Genomic DNA, 18,158 nt, shown 5'->3' with positions numbered 1-18,158 from the left:
ATTACTTGAGCCCAGGAGGTGAAGGCTGCAGTGAGCCGTGTTTACACCACTGCACTCCAGACTGGGTGAGAGAGTGAGATCCAATCTCTTAAAAAAAAAAAAAAAAAAAAAAAAAAAAAAAAATCCAGGCCAGGTGTGGTGGCTAACGCCTGTAATCCCAGCACTTTGGGAGGCCGAGGTCACCTGAGGTCAGGAGTTCAAGACCAGCCTGGCCAACACGGTGAAACCCCATCTCTATTAAAAATACAAAAAAATTAGCTGGATGTGGTGGCTCATGCCTGTAATCCTAGCTACTCAGGAGGCTGGGGCAGAAGAATTGTTTGAACCTGGGAGGTGGAGGTTGCAGTGAACCGAGGCCACACCATTGCACTCCAGCCTGGGCAACAAGAATCAAACTCCATCTCAATAAAAAAAAAAAAAAGAAAGAAAAGAAAACCACATCTATCATCGATTAAGAACTCTTCAGGTCTGAGAGCTCTGATGCACAAGGGTAGGAGAAGATGGAGTCCCTAATCAAGAAGAGAGAGACTTTTCCTTTCTTTTTCCTTTTTGTTCAGGCCCCCAGTGGACTGGATGATGCCTGCTCACATTGGAGAGGACAGACCTTCTTTACTCAATCTAATAATTAAAGTGCAAATCTTTTCTGGAAACACCCTTAGAGACACATCCAGGAATACTGTTTTACCAGCAATGTGGGTATCACTGATACCCAAGTTAACATATAAAATTAATCATCAAAGACGATTTCAAGTGAAAACTGTGACTCCACTGACCATGGAGATGGGAAGATGTGCAGATGTGCTCACAATTAAACAGTACATTCACCATATAGATACGATTGTTTTTTTTCGAGACAGAGTCTTGCTCTGTCACCCAAGCTGCAGTGTAGTGGTGCAGTCATAGCTTACTTCAACCTCAAATCCCTGAACTCAAGTGATCCAACTGCCCCAGCCTCACAAAGCACTGGGATTACAAGCATAGCTAGAACTACAGATGCATGCCACCAGGCCCAGATAATTAAAAATGATTTTTAAAATAGAGACAGGATCTCCCTATATTGCCTAGGCTGGCCTTGAACTCCTGGCCTCAAGTGATCCTCCAACCTCAGCCTCCCAAAACACTGAGATTACAGATATGAGGCAATGCACTGAGCCCCACACAGATACAACTGACATAAAGAATTTCAAGAGCATATGCAATAGTACGATGAAGTACGATATTTAGGTAGTAATAAGTTGTGAGTATATATTTTGAGTATTTATATATTTTGTATAATTTTTGTAACATATACTATTATTTTAATATACTTTAATTGTAAGTTTACGTCATTTAATTTTTAAAAATTGTAGTCCTTGAATATTGATTTTTATATCTATCCCTTGTCCCAGATGGCTATTAAACCAAAGCTCCACTTCAACAGACTCAAGAAATGTTCTCAGAGTAAATAAAGTTTTAGTGGCCACTTTCATGGTCCCCACATTCCCTTAGGTTTTGACTTGGCTTTTTCCTAGTATGTTGCCAACTTTTTGAGATTTCTAAGGGAGAGAGAGGGATGTAACATATACACACACACACACAAACACACACACCCACATAGATACATATGTAGTAGCATTTTATTTTTATTTTATATTATTTTTTTACTAAGTACTTTTTTATTATATTTTAAGTTCTAGGGCACATGTGCACAACATGCAGGTTTGTTACATGTGTATATATGTGCCATGTTGGTGTGCTGCACCCATTAACTTGTCATTTACATTAGGTATAATCTCCTAATGCTATCCCCCACCTCCCACCCTACAACAGGCCCCAGTATGTTCCCCTTCCTGTGTCCAAGTGTTCTCATTGTTCAATTCCCACCTATAAGTGAGAACATGTGGTGTTTGGTTTTCTGTTCTTGCGATAGTTTGCTGAGAATGATGGTTTCCAGCTGCATCCATGTCCCTACAAACGACATGAACTCATCCTTTTTTTGTGGCTGCACAGTATTCCATGGTGTATATGTGCCACATTTTCTTAATTCAGTGTGTCATTGATGGACATTTGGGTTGGTTCCAAGTCTTTGCTATTGTGAATAGTGCAGCAATAAACATATGTGTGCATTTGTCTTTATAGCAGCATGATTTATAATCCTTTGGGTATATACCCAGTAATGGATTGGCTGGCTCAAATGGTATTTCTAGTTCTAGATCCTTGAGGAATTGCCACACAATCTTCCACAATGGTTGAACTAGTTTACAATCCCACCAACAGTGTAAAAGTGTTCCTATTTCTCCATATCCTCTCCAGCACCTGTTGTTTCCTGACTTGTTAATGATTACCATTCTAATTGGTGTGAGATGGTATCTCATTGTGGTTTTGATTTGCATTTCTCTGATGGCGAGTGATGATGAGCATTTTTTCATGTGTCTGTTGACTACATAAATGTCTTCTTTTGAGAAGTGACTGTTCATATCCTTTGCTCACTTTTTGATGGGGCTGTTTTTTCTTGTAAATTTGTTTGAGTTCTTTGTAGGTTCTGGATATTAGCCCTTTGTCAGATGAGTAGATTGCAAAAATTTTCTCCCATTCTGTAGGTTCCCTGTTCACTCTGATGGTAGTTTCTTTTGCTGTGCAGAAGCTCTCTAGTTTAATTAGATCCCATTTGTCAAATTTGACTTTTGTTGCCATTGCTTTTGGTGTTTTAGACATGAAGTCCTTGCCCATGCCTATGTTCTGAATGGTATTGCCTAGGGTTTCTTCTAGGGTTGTTGTAGTAGCATTTTAAAGTTTCTGTAAGAGAGTTGATTCAAATAACCAAATTTGCCATTTCCCCCCAAAATAAAAGTTTCTCACTTAAAAAATTATATAAATGTTGTCACACTGTATTATGCAATTTTTTCATTTAGCGTTGATTCTGAAATTTATCCGTGTTGAATTTAACTAATACATTTATATTCGATTTCATATAATATTTTACTGTTTGAATACACCAGATTTAATGGTCTGTTATCCACGTGATGAATAGTCTGACTTCTAAATTTTTTACTATTTCAAAATTCTTCTGAAGATATGCTGATATATGTATATATCTCTCCTAGTGAATGTGTATGAATTTTTTTCTAGAAAATATACCAATGAATAGAAGTGTTCAGATATAGGATACAGACATTTTCAAGTTTGTTAAATATTGGAAAATGATTCTTCCAATTTGTAAAAATTCCGATTTGTACCAGCAGTATATGAAAATGTTACATTGCTCTACATTCTAACCAACATTTTGCTACTTTTAAACTTTAATTTACAAATCTGATTAATAAAAATGGTTTATTTTAATTTTTAAATTTACAGTTCCTAGTAATGGAGTATAGATACATATATTTCTGTTTTCTGGATGAGAAGACTAACCTAACTAAATAGGTTAGTATGACCTTTATACACAAACAGATGAGGATAATTCAGGAAAGGGGAATTTTAGGCTACTGTCTTGAGATCATAGATGGAAAAGTCTAAAATATCTTATTGGTGGCCAAGGTAGGAGGATTATTTGAAGCCAGGAGTTTGAGACCAGACTGTGAAATATAGCAAGACCCAATCTCTATAAAAAATAAACAGGCTAGCTGTGTGTGATGTGTGTCTATAGTCCCAGCTACTCAAAAGGCTGAGGCGGCCTTGAGGATCACTTGAGCCCAGGAGTTTGCGGCTGCAGTAAGTTAGGATTGCGCCAGTGCACTCCAGCCTGCGTGACAGAGAGACCCTGTCTCTAAAATACATAAATAAATAAAATACAACATTGGCAAATCAAAAACACCAATATATTTGAAAGGCATGTAATGACAAAGTTGAATTCATGCCAAGGAAGCATGGGTGGTTTAACATTAGATGTGTTATACATCTTCTGCCAAGTCGACCACAATAAAAGGATTAAGAAAGTAACGTGCCCATCTTAATGTATGTTGAAACAGAATTTTGATTTTTTAAAAAGGTTCACCAAGTAAGAACTCTCTTAATATGATCATGTATATGCATATAAAACCTGTATCAAACATCTAATAAGGAAATTTAAAATCAGAAAAGAAGCAAGGAGGCCGACTGTAATTTCATTATTATACATTTATTTGGAGTCCTAGTCAGCCCATTACTTCGATAAAAAAATTACTGATTGGAACTATAAGGAGTTAAATACAACATTTCATTATTCAGAGATGACAATATTATCTTTAGAAATAACCCAATAAATAGATGTAGACATTAATCAGTAAAATTTCAGCAAGGATGGTGGACATAAGAGCACTATACAAGAAATTGGCTGGGCACAGTAGCTCTCGCCTGCAATTCCAGCACTTCGGGAGGCTGAGGTGAATGGATCACCTGAGCTCAGGAGTTCAAGACCAGCCTGGCCAACATGGTGAAACCCTGTCTCTACTAAAAATACAAAAATTTGCCAGGCATGGTTGTGTGCACCTGTAAGTCTCAGCTACTCAGGAGGCTGAGGCAGGAGAGGCTTGAACCCAGGAGACGGAGGTTGCAGTGAGGCGAGATAGCACTACTGCACTCCAGTCTGGGCAATAGAGTGAGACTCCATTCAAAAAAAACAAACAAACAAAGAAATCAGTTAAATTTCTCTGTGCCAACAAAGAATTAAAATATTCAAGAGTATAATATTTTAAAAGATATTATTTTAATAGCAACCAAGTATATAAATGAATTGTATTGAAAATGCTTTTGAAGACATTCTATAAACTGTAAATAATGCTCACGAGTGGAAAAAGTTATGATTGTCATTTCTCCCATTATGAACTAAAAATAATTCTAATCAAAATCCTAAAAGGTGTTTTCATGAAACGTGACCATATGGTTTTAATATTTATATAGAATAAAAGGACTGTAACGTGCCAAAACAATTTTAAAAACAAAAAGCTAAGAGGATGGAGGAGGGTGGGGGGGTACCCTATAAGATATAAATAATATTTATAAACCATGTTAATTGAGCCAGTTTGATAGCACTGCATAGAGTGGCAAATATACCAATGAAATATTAAATACATATTAAATTATATTTCTATATATGCATGTGTATATGCATATATACATGTGTATACATATATGTGTATATACATGTGTATACATGTATATGTGCATGTGTACATGTGTGTATATATGTATATACATATATGTGCACATATACATATATACAATATGCACACATATATATACGCATAACTACATATGGGTGGTTTAACATTAGAATATGTTAAACTGATGTGTAAAACAAATAATATTGTAACCTTTCTGGCTGAATCAGAATTAGAAATCTGGAGCCTGTGGAACCTACTCCCTGCATGTCCCCTTTTCTTAATCCAGGTACTCCTCTCCCTATTCCATCTTGGTAGACTTTGAGACATTACTTCAATGTCCTGAAGCTCTATGGAGAAGTGAACTTGAAAATCGTCAGCTCATTGCAAATCTTTCTTTTTTGAGCAGAGATTGGCAACCTTTTTTCTGGAAAAGTCCAGATAGTAAATATTTTAGGCTTTACCTGCCATGCAGTCTCTAGCTTACTACTCAAGTGCTGTTGTAACATTAAAGCAACTTTAGACAATATGTTTGTTCCAATAAAACTTTATTTACAAAAACAGACTGTAAGGCAAATTTGACTGGTGTATCATAGTTTGCCAACCCCTGGAGGGAGGTTGTAAGTGAAGAAACTTAAAAGCATAGAGTTTTATTATCAAAAATCAGTCTAATAATCTTCCTATGGGTCAGGAAACCAAGGCCCTAAGTAATTCACTTCAATATACATAGAAATTTGTGGCCCATGTAGTTAGCAAAGGGTTACACAGAAGACATTTAGAATTATAGTTAAGATGGTATCTTGTTCCTATTCCAATTTTGTTTTATCGTAAAATCTCTCCACTCTCACCTCTTTCCAGGAACCTTGAAGAATCATGTTCTTCCTAGGAATTACAAATCCCCCAATTCCATGTCTAACATAATTTCCACTGGCCTCTTTGCTTCTCTTGCTTTAGTACCAGTTCTTCTGAATTTGAAAGTCTTCATGCAAATTGCCCAGGTAAATCATTGCCCCAATCTTAGATGGTCTGGGCTCTTAAAATGTTTCCTTCCATTACTCCTTAAAATGTTATCTTTGCTATGTCAGGTTTGAGGTCGTTTCTGTCAGAAGATTGGGGATTTGGGTAAATTCTTCACTGCAGTTTTTACTGCCTGTGACTCAGGGTCTAAAGATTTATTCTGTTATTTTCTGCCTGTTATTTTCTACAGTGGTAAATCACCTTGCAGATGCCAGGGCAGGCCTCATCTTTCTTTTGTATGTGACAGTTGTATCAGTCAGAATGGGCGAAATCCTATTGAAATAGACAAAGCCGAAATCTTAGTGGTTCAAAACAACAATATATTCCACTGTAAAGCCTTTGGGAGTTGGTGAGGGGCTCCACTCCTCCTCATCACTGTCCTTACTCTGCTTCTGAACCTGACAGTGCAGCCACTGCTAAGGAAATGCTGATCACAACATCACAGGGAAAGGAGAATGTAACGAAGCAAGAACTGGCTCTTAAAGCTTCTGCTTGCAGTGACAAGGCTCACTTTTCAATGGCCAAAGTAAGTCAAAAACCCCAACCTGACTTACATGGCACAGAAAAGTCCCCCAGGGAGGGAAATCAGACGTTGATGAACTGTGGCCAAAATCCAGCTGAGCCAGAAGCTCAGGTCACCAGTATCATTTTTCCTCAGAGGACTAAGAGTCCTCCTGCAAATTAACTCCTAGTATCCTGTCCCGATGTACCGGATACTAGAGGTGGGTACACATATTTATTTTTGGCTTTGCAAATCAAGACATAGGTCTATTCCTTAACAAAAAAGTAGCTTATTATTAATAGGGCATTTTAATATGTTAATTGAAAGGACACTTCTATGGGTGGAATATAAATGCCATTTAACATTTCTGAGAACATTTATAGGCTTTGGATGTCCATGATTTTTTACAGACTTTTTTTTCTGTTTGCCTCATTTACCCCACCATTCCTGAAATGTTTGTCCATGGATCCTTTTCTCCTGCTTCTACCTCAGAGATGTATATTCTCATCAAAATACACTAAGGGGTTGGTTAAAAAATCAGATTCCTGGGTTATACCTCAAAATAATTTTGGATCATCCTAGAAGCCTATGTTTTTATATTATTTACCAGATACATCTTATGACATTAATGTTTGAAAAACACTGGCTTAGCCTAGAGCTTGTCCGTGAATTTTTATAAAATCTGTGGCCAGAGTTTTGGGTTGTTAGGGATGCCTTGTTTTCCTTTTTCTTTTTCTTTCTATAATTATTTATTTATTTATTTATTTTTGCACAAATTTGAGGCTTAACCTGTTTGGCTTTGCTAGTGGACATGTAGATAGATAGATTTGTCTTTTGCTCCATAGACTTACCTTGGATAAAAATCAGCTGCCAGAGATAAATATTACCATTTTATCAATTTATAGGACTCTTTGAGTTAGAAAAGAGAAGTCTGGGGACACAGAGGAAAACTCTCAATATGACTCTCAACTCAAAAAAAAAGTGTGAAATTAACTGGGCATGGTGATATGCACCTGTAGTCCTAGATACTTGGTAGGCCAAGGCAGGAGGGTCCCTTGAGCCCAGGAAGTCAAGGCTGCAGTTAGCTGAGATTGTGCCATTGCACTCCAGCCTGGGTGACAGAGTGAGGCCCTGTCTTAAACACCACCCACATACACAAAAGAAACATTAATATGGTGGCCTGTATTATGAGCCTGACATACAGGGCTATAACTAAGAATCTCAAGGTAGGTCTGCAGGTGTAACATTGTAATAGTTGCACTTGAGTATCATTTGGGTGATCACACAATCAATCCATTTATCTCAAATTTAGAATGATTCTTATTGTCATTCTTGAAAAATTGCACACTGATTTATCCCCATTGAAATATGCACAAGATGTGAGTGATGTAGATGCAACATCATCACCATCACTGACGCCTCCTCCCCCCCCATCCTTCTAATGATTGTGTTGATCTGCATGCTCCTCCCAAAACTGTGCAATTAATATAAAAAAAACTTTCACAATCAAGAAGAACATTCTTAGATTAAGAGTATGAAAAGTCGCATAACTTAAAGGATGGATGTTAAAAGCTTATATTACAGTTCTGTTTGCAGAAGAAATGAAATTACTGGATGTGCAATTGTGACATAGTATTTTTTCAAGTGTTTTTTTTTTTTTTTTTTTTTTTTTGGCTTTATCTGAAAAAGTTCACTGGACTGAATTTCTAGTTTACATCAAACAAGGGTTTTCAACTCACTGTCACCGGCAATGTGAGATCAAAAAGACAAAAACAATGTAATTGAGAGGATCTTCATGCTGCAGACGGTTTTAATGTGTGCATCATTTACTGCAGAGAAGAGCATAGCGGATGTAGAAAGAATATATTTAACAGGCTTTGGAAAGTTGAATTCGTTGTAATCATATTGTTCCCCAAATTTTTCTTATTTGTGCATATGGTAAAGCCAAGGAATCAGGTGAACTATCCTTGGACAAAGACTCATGAAGTTGCTCTTCATATGAAATCATTTCCTCCTAGGATGTAGTAATATACAAGAATTGTCCCTTTGATTGTTTTGCCTAGTACAGAGTTTGACTAGGGATAGCCCAAAAAAAGGACTGTGTGGTGGTCGTGCTCAGAAATCTGCTAATTTCTGAGTTTGTGTAAATATCTGTATTCACTTTGCTTTTCACACTGGATGGCCCAACATTATTCCTATGAATTCTTTAAAAACAATTTGTTGAATTAGTTTTATATTAGATTACAATATAGTATATTATTTCATGAAGAATGCTTGGATTATAGGTATTTCATACTTTGTTATAGTGACATTCTATAACAGCACTACCTGGTATTTCATCTGGGATGATATACCAATTCTATTCTTGGAACCTTATCTGGAATTAAACGTCAACTAAATTCAAAAGTAATTATTTTTTTTATTTCAACTCTATAAAGTATACAACAGGCACTCAGCAATTACAGCTGCAGGAAAAATACAGAGCAAATCAAAGCAGGTTAAGTTTATGAAAAAGTTTTTAATCTACATCAAAAGAGTGCAAGTGGTCAATGACCATTTGATGACAGCTTGTTGCATTCTGACTAACAAAGAACTCTTTCATGTAGAACAAATTGTAAGAGGACAATCAAATAACCATAGCTGTAAGAATACAAAAGAACTGACCAGTTGTAAAAACATCACACATTGAAATAAATTTGATAGATGATGCTTAAAGAAATGTCCCTTTACTCAGAAAGCCCCAACCTCTGAGTCATTGCCAAGGTCCCAGAGCTCTGTCTGTTGATGCAGGGGCAGAGAGGAGGGCTAACAACACACTTTCAATGTTTTGCTTTCTAGGTCTGTTGAAAACTTGCCTCATAAATGATTTGCATATACAAGAACTCAGAGAAAGCATCCTGTTTTGTTGAGAGGTGCACCAAGTGACTTTTTCATCATTGGTATCATAACGAGGTGTGGTTAGCAGTCATTTCCAATTTTTCTTTTGGGTTGGACCATTGTCAATGGAGTCTATAAAATGAGATATGTTAGAACTTGACTGCACTAATTTATTTTTACAGAATCTGCACAGCTTAGCAAAACAGGAATACCTGTATACAGACTGATAGAATGTCATATATTAATTTGACCTGCACATACATTTATACATTTCACAGAAATGACGCTGTATCTCATTAACAGATACACAGCTCTGGTACATTTAACAGAAATAAGAGAACAACTTCATCATTTCTGTAATTCATCAATATTATATAATAAAGGCTTATAAATTGTTAGCAGAAAGAACTGTAAAACGCAGCAAGCTAAGAAAGGACAACATTTTGAGGTGTGTTTGTCTTTGTCATGCAGCATAACACCAAATTTGTTTTTTTAATAGGATGCCATGAATTTAAGGCACTTGCAACAATGCCAGATAGCCAGGTCATGTTCTAAACTATGGGACAGATGAATAACAGTACAGTTGACATAATTTTCAATAATACTGACAATTATGACATTAATTCAAGTCTACTTGGACCTAAAAACATTATTCAATACAAAGAAAATGAAATAATAATGCTGTGAAACACTAAAAAAAGTTATATGTACCACAAAATATCACACAAAAATATCTATTTACATAAATATTTGTCTGTGGTCCTATTGTGAAAGAAAAAGTCGTTATGGATAATGCACAGATCACCTCTATTGTATGAAATCAGTTCTAATATCCTTATTTTCAATATGGTAGCTGACTTCATTAAATTTGTTTACCATCAGTTCAGTAATTTAGAAATGAAACAGGAAAAATTCAATAGTTGAGTTTATTACTACACATGTGTAATTCACATGCATATTCCACAATTTTAGGTAAAAATTATGACTTGTAAAGAATATAATCAGAATAAATTTGTTTTGAATGCCATATGGATCTGATTCATATCTTAATAAGAAAGAAGATATAAACATAAAAATCATGTATAGCATTTTTCCAGAAATTATTTTTTCAAAAGTATTCAATCTATCTCAGTTATTTTAATGTTGTTTCCCTTGGCAGTTTCAGTTTTCCTGTGAGTCAAGACACACAGAAAGCCCTTATTTCCCATACTCAACACATTAACAAGAAAATCATATAACAAATCAAACAAGTTGGCACTATTCTAACTTATGCAGATGTTCTTTAGTGTAACAAAATAGAGGGGTTGTGAAAAATTTAGAAATAGACTGAGATGCACTTTATGGAACTGACCATGAATGTTAGCCCTAGAGTCTTCATTAAGACAAGATTTAAATCCTAGAAATTCAATGTTGAAAATTAGATGAATGTTTTCTGTTGGTACATCTTGGAAGATGTAGTTTACCTTTATTTTGTGATGATTGCTTCAGACATCAAATGCAATGCTATGGGTGAAATGAACAAAGATGCAGTAACAAGTGGAAGAAACAATCTACAGTTACATTGTGCTGAATGCTACTTCTTCCTTCTCCATTGAACGTATTCATATTGGTTGTCTTAGACTTGAACCATAGTTCCAAAATCCATAGTAAGTGCTCATCTCTGGGACTTTGCAGATTTTTAAAAAGTTACAGAAGCAGATTCTCTTTCCAAATAACAAGGTGAATTTAGTATTCTAGCAACTCTTTAGCATGCCTAAACCACATTATCTTTCAACAAAATTCACTGAACATTCACTATAATGTGGGAATCATATATTTTTAAAAAGCCAATTAAAAATATAAAACTCTTGGAATAACATTCATAGCTAGATTTTAAGTTGATATGTTTAATTTTATATTCTAAAATCTGTAGAAAATAGTGGATATCTTGGGGAATAGACCAATTTGGAGAAATTGTAAGAGAGGGAAAACCCCAGAAACACAAGAATAACAATAATATTTTAGGATTAAAGTTTTACTTGAAGTTTATTCCCTTTTCATTTTATCCTCCAAAATTTTGAGACTATTATATTTTCATAAGATATATTGTAAGGTAGTTCTGAGTAAGAACAATTCAAGCAAAATCTATAATACTTGCCTTCTTAGTTAAGGTGTAATGATCTAATTGGACTTTTTCTTCCAGAAATGTAGGCATTTGATTGATTAAAAAGAAAACTCTACTGAAAAAAAAGCAAGCCTCAATTTAATATACCAAATTCACACACAGTGCCAAAACAGAATGACAGCTTGAAAGCTTCTATATTTTTCTTCATAGGTATAATGCAATTTTGTCCAGGAAATGCTTCCAAATGGCTGAGTTACTTATGACAGCTAATAATAGTCAACTGGCCTGCCAGTGAAGGACTCAGTTTAATTTGTGGATTCTTTTCTCCATGTGAATAAAGTAAATCAGCTTGACATTGTCAAATCTAGTCCTTTTTAGGTAGTATGAAATTGCAGAATTATAGGAATTCTGTTCTTTTTAAAATTTATTTTTTAAAAAATCAGGTTCCTGTTTTCCTCCGTACTCCTTTCTTACTTAGACCTAAGTTTACAGACTCAGCTAATTCACAGAAAAGGAAATCAACACCTGGCCAGGTTCTTGTTTTGTTCTCTGACCTCAAATAAGTAATGTTCCTGGTCTCGTAAACCTGTAAATCTTAACTTTGACTTTGGGCTTCTTTCTTTGTCTTTTCTACTTCTTTTATTTTTGTTTTTCATTCCTGTTTTTTGTTTGTTGTCTGTTTTTTGGTTCAGGCCTAAGACAAGAAGCTAGTTCAAATAGGTTTATGATCACCTTTGTCTCTCAACTCTAGACTGACTATGTTGTATAAGTGAAATTGGACAGGAGTTTGGTTTAATAACTTTAGTGAAAATGCTTGAGTTTCTGGCTACACATATAATGATTTGAATTTGTGTTGTCTGTTCAGACACTGACATTTACAGATGAAAGATATACATAGCACCTATATAGTTTTTATTTATTTTTTGGATGATTTTTAATCCCTCCCCATTCCACCCCACCCCAAGGGTTTATTTTTATAAAAGGGAATACTTTAAGCCTCAGTTTGAGGGTATGTTAGGTAAAACCAATTGGCTGCTAGTCATTTACTTCCAGGACCATCTTTAAGCACAATATTTTAAAAAATATGAAATGATTTTGTGAACTGCTTTTTTCCCCCACTCTATCATGCCAATTTTTCCAAAAAAAAAAAAAAAAAAAAAACAAATATCATGCATTATTTTTCAGTCCTCTGTGAAAACGTATATATACCTACTATGAGAGGTCTCAGCAGAATCTATAGCAGTTGTGCTTTTATGATATCATTTTTTAAAATCTGTCAGAAAGAAAAGGTAACATTCAGTCTTGTCATCAGCACTGCTGGGAAATAAAATCATGAAACTTCTAGCACTGGTGTGACATGAACTCTGTGACCAACAGATGTGTGGTCCTCTTTTGTATGGTATATACACCGGCCTGCAGTAATAGATCCCACAGCCTTCACTTGAAGAAAGGGAATAGCCCAGTTTCTGTACCATAGTAATCTATTGTACCCAATATATTATTCTTTCATCTTTCTGAATATTCTAGCAAGGTACAGACTCCTATCCTAGATTGAAGTGTTTCCTACAGTCTTTCAAATTATAATCAGAGCAAAGCAAGGTCATTGCAACAATAGAAAACATCTCTTTACTGATGAAAGGCTTTGCTTCAGGACCACCATGTCAACTGCTATTTTAGGTTCAAACAGAAAACATGTAAAGAGCACTATTGTCATCTAAGCAATAAGTCCTAATGCCACTGTAGTTACTGGAGCAGCATCGATCAAAGGCATCATGGTGACCCCGAGCACTAATCTTCTCTCTTTCCCTCAGGTTTGCTGGCAGCTGTGTCTCAGAAAAAGCTGTCTTCAGCAAGGCAGAAGCAGGTAAGAGAAATACATTAGAAGTCTATGTCCCATCCTGAGTTGTCATCAGGTGGTGGTTCATCGTTGTCCTCAGGGAAACTGTCAAAATTGCTTGTATCTGTGGGTGATGCAACCTGTAAAAAATGGACAGTTTTGTTTTAGTGGATTTTTGTTTTAGTGGAATTCCAAGCTGGAATTTTTAAGTGCATTCTGTATTTATCCCCTATTAGTGACTGTTTTGTTGAGTATCTACTATGTAGCAGGTATTGAGGGTCACACTGGTGAGTACAAATAGACATGGTCCTTATCCTCAGAGAGTTTATACCCTTGTGAGTAATAAATTGTATGATTACAACAAATAATCACAAAAATCTTTGTATATAATAAATTTTGGCTAGAGCTATGGAAACAAAGATGCCACAGAAGTCTAAGAGTCATCATATAGGCCCAGCGTGGTGACTAATCCCAACACTTGGTAGGCCGAGGTGGGAGGATCACTTGAGGTCAGGAATTCAAGACCAGCCTGACTAACATGGTGAAACTCTGTCTACTAAAAATACCAAAATTAGCTGGGCATTGTGGTGAGTGCCTATAATCCCAACTACTCAGGAGGCTGAGGCAGGAGAATTGCTTGAACCCAGGAGGTGGGGGTTGCACTGAGCTGAGATCGCGCCACTGCACTCCAGCCTGGGTGACAGAGTAAGACTCCATCTCAAAAACAAACAAACAAACAAACCAACAAAATGATCATGTAAAGACTCTTTGAAAAAGTGTTATTTTATTTTATTCTTTTTTTAGAGACAGGGACTTTCCACTCTGTCACCCAAACTGAAGTATAGTGATGCAATCACAGCTCACTGTCACCTGAAATTCCTGGGCTCAAGTGATCCTCCTGCTCCAGCCTGAGTAGTTAGGACTATAGGTGCACATCAGCATACCTGGTTAATATTTTCTTTTCTTTTTCTTTGGAGAGACAGAGTCTCACTATGTTGTCCAGGCTGGCTGGTCTTGAATTCTTGAACTCCTGGCCTCAAGTGATCCTCTCACCTATATATTTTTGTCTGCGTTTCTATCTTTTGAACATTTCCCATACTAAAAATTAACTTATGTTCATAAATGAGGGAAACTTGATTTAAAATGAATAGTTAAAAAAGATAAGAGTAAAACACAATTACAGCGACTATCCCCAATTGTATCTGCTTTCAAGCTTGGATTTTAGAATATGTCATTATTTTAATGTGACATTTTTCCTAGAGTTTGTTTAACCTAATCATAGATTAAACTTTAAAAATAACAGATCATTGTTGACTGACATAAACACTATCAAGTGTCTCACACAATTATAAGCTGGAAAGTCTACTTACACTTGGTATTATAGGAGGTGTCAAGGTACCTTTTCTTAAGCCTTCCCAGTTAAAGCCCTCAAACCATCTAGGAAAGGAAAAAACGTTGATAAAGACATTTTATGTCAGCTAAAACCTTCTTGTTGCAATGTATACAATGTCCATGGCTAATGGGAAGCAGTTAGGCAAACATTTTCATGTGACAAAAATGTTTTCTATTGAATTGCGTATGTTTTTCCAATTAGTTTATTTTATGAAATACATATTTTTAAAAGTATAACTGTCAAATTTTAAACACCAATTAACATGCAACACTTTTTCCTTGTAATTCAGTCGTAATGTCTCTATGACCTTGTTCCTACACTATAATGATAATTTAATAAATGTCATAATGTATCTGGCTCTGTGTCTTACAGGGTATTTTATTTTAAGGAGGTAGAACCAGGACATGAAAAGTCAGGATAGAAAATTAACTTTCCATTTTTGCCACTGATTCAGTGCACAATGTCAGCTAGTTAACCTTTTCACATCATTGTAGTAGTCTCTACATGTCCCATTTTCCTCCTTTTTTCCCTTTTTTAATGAAGAATAAAGGTATTTTGTGTACAGTTTTTCTGTGAAAATAAGGACCAAAAAAGACTAAAGTTTTTGCTTGTTTGTTTTCTTTTGTCTTTGAAGGGTTTCCCCATTAGCAAATGCTTACAACAAATTCTTAGCAGGCTTTTCAGATATTCAGAGGTATTTTAGTAAACATGTTTCTTTGATAAGGATGTGAATTTCCTGTCAGTGTTACACAAACAAATAGAAAAAAACCAATTAGTTTAGCTTTAGAACATCCAATCAACATAGGAAAGATCTCATATTTAACATGTTGCTATTGTTTAAAAAACACTGTATTCTGTGCTTACGTTTTTCTCTTGTTATAACATCTGATTAGGAAATGCTTGAAAAAATATATTTTGTCTTTAGGAAATCAGGTAAGATACAGTAGGGCACTTTTGTTTGTAATACTGTGGTAGAGAATAGAATGCCCAAATTTAAAATACACATTTTCTCCTTGTGCCAGAGAGGAAAAAAATGCTAGTTGGTATGTGTTGTAAGAAACTGAGTTCAGTGAATTCAGTTTCTTATGTTACAGGGTTGTCAGATAAATATCAATAAAGTTTCATAATCACAACTAGAAAGGCATTTAAAAGCCTAACTAATTCATACACTGTCTTTGGATGTTCCTATAGGCTAATTATACTAGTTTTACACCAGTAACTTAAAAAGCAACACCCTGGGGAAATGACGTCAGGTGTTTAGAACTCTGAAACCTAAAATTATAAGGAAAGAACACTTACTTGTGCTTTTGAATGTCTTTTACTCCATTTTTCAAATTCCCTAATCTTTCTGATGGATTGTCCCTAAAAATAAAATAATGGTTTTATTAAATCTATTTTTTTCACATTATGATCTTTTCAAAAATAATGTGGTTGAAATACTTGCCTGCATAGTTTTTTAATTAAATTAGCAGCATTTTTGGCAATCTTCTTTGGAAATTCTATCATGTCAATCCCCCTCAATATGATGTTATAGGTTTTCATAGGATCTGGGCCTGAGAAAGGTGGGCTGCAAGAATGAGAGACATGACAAAAGATATTACTTTTATTTCCTACATGACAACACTTGAATTGCTATAAACTGCACAGATGACATCAATTCATATTGGGGGGCTTAGATTAATAGTGACAATGGAATGAAAGTAGATTAATAGCAAAACATTGTGGAAGCCCTTCCAAGTAAATCGCTTAGCAAAATCAGAAATGGGTCAAGTTTATCTGCTGTTTTCCTGATTTCTTTTCAGTGCTGGAGGCTAAGCCCTCATGCTGTCCTTGGTCATTCAAGATACTTCTTTCACTCTCTGACCTTTTCCACACTTACTGACTCATTCATTATACTTGAGATGAAGTCCAAAATCATTAGGAGGGGCCACAGGAACACTAATGATACTACCCCATCTCATGCCATTACCACTCTCACTCAATGGGATTCAGAAACAATAGCCTTTTCTCTGTTCCACTGAAATGCCAAGCACTTTCCTACCTCATGGTGTTATTTATTTGGCCTGGAAGGTTCTTCCCACATTCATCTGGCCAATGCCTCACTTTATCAAGTTTCAGTATAAGTGTTATGTTGTTTCCAAAAAGGCCTACTCTGGTCAACCTATTACAACCAATTACATAACCTATATCAACCCACATAACCTAACAATCTAATTTCATGCTCTAATTTAAAGTTTAATCTAAATTAGAGTCCCTGTTACACTTTTAGAGCACCCTTATGCCATTTACTGTACTTTGTAATTATCTTTTCATTTGTGTGATTATTTATTTTATGTCTGTCTTCCCTTCCAGAAGTTTGTTTTCTGCTGGTATTCCCAGAGTTGAGTAGAGTTTGCAGGACGTACATTCTAAGGGGTCAATAAATATTTATTGCTCTAATGTTTCTATAGAATAGTACTCCTCTTATCCTTTTCTCTCTGCTCAGAGGACCTCATTAAATAACTTAACACTAGGCATCCTCTTTGCTAGCAAGGCTGTAAAGGCCCAGCCCTCATGAGCCAGATCTGTTGAATTTTTTTTTTTTTTTGTAAACCTATCCATTCTTGAAATGTGGTTTGTGGCAGCTTCAGTGAGTACAAAGATGACTAAAGTCAGGTCTTTCCTTTAAATTTCTCACAGTTCAGAGGGGAGATGATGATACACCTTGACGAATGATTTATTTGGAAATTGAATTATTCTCTTTAATACAAGTTTTGTGTGTCTTTGGGGAAGAAATCTGAATTATTATTTTTTGCCCTTCATGTTTATTAAGAGCAGTTCAAACTATTTCTTTTTATCAAGCAGTCTAATGAGTAATTCAAAGCAAGGAGTAGCAGATTTACCTGTGTTAAGGGCTGTGATGGATTCTGCCTTGATTTTCTGTGAAAAGTGCTATTTACTTTAATATGTCATTAGCTAGTAATTGCCTATTAATTTTAAATCACTTAAAAAATGTATAAACATGCAAATCTATTTAGTATTCTCTTAGAACTTAAAAATTTTCTTTTTATGTGATTCTATGGTTGAATATTATCTTTAATCTCTTAACATGCTTGTTTTCATTTTTACTTTAAAAAATGAGGAGGAGCCAAATTTTGGCAATGATTTCTAATTTATGGTTTTGCCTTTATATTTATTTTGCTTTTATATTTACTTGCTTATCTTAGACAACTAAAATCAATTATTAAATATGGTATTTGTGGTTTTTATGTGATGCATGTTAGTCTAATATTCATTCAATATAGAAAACAAAATTATTTAGAAGAAAGTCATCCAAAACCTCAAAATATTCAGAATGATCTACATTTGATAATTTCATAGATTTCTCTGTA

General features: G+C 35.2%; 1 protein-coding gene across 1 annotated transcript in view; it reads right to left on the bottom strand.

Moving 5' to 3' along the window:
- Window positions 1-8,975: 8,975 nt before the first annotated feature.
- Window positions 8,976-18,158, bottom strand: part of PRKG1 (protein kinase cGMP-dependent 1) — a 1,246,104-nt gene continuing 1,236,921 nt past the window's right edge. The window contains exons 15-18 of the mRNA XM_023225157.2: window positions 16,232-16,354; window positions 16,087-16,149; window positions 14,765-14,831; window positions 8,976-13,534 (exon numbers count right to left, since the gene is read on the bottom strand). Coding sequence (XP_023080925.1) covers window positions 13,436-13,534; window positions 14,765-14,831; window positions 16,087-16,149; window positions 16,232-16,354 — 352 coding nt within the window. The 3' untranslated portion in view covers window positions 8,976-13,435. The remainder of the gene's footprint in view (window positions 13,535-14,764; window positions 14,832-16,086; window positions 16,150-16,231; window positions 16,355-18,158) is intronic.

This window comes from Piliocolobus tephrosceles, chromosome 9 (genome assembly GCF_002776525.5).
Source record: "Piliocolobus tephrosceles isolate RC106 chromosome 9, ASM277652v3, whole genome shotgun sequence".
Classification (NCBI taxonomy): Eukaryota; Metazoa; Chordata; class Mammalia; order Primates; family Cercopithecidae; genus Piliocolobus; species Piliocolobus tephrosceles.
This window is presented reverse-complemented; position numbering and strand designations above follow the sequence as displayed.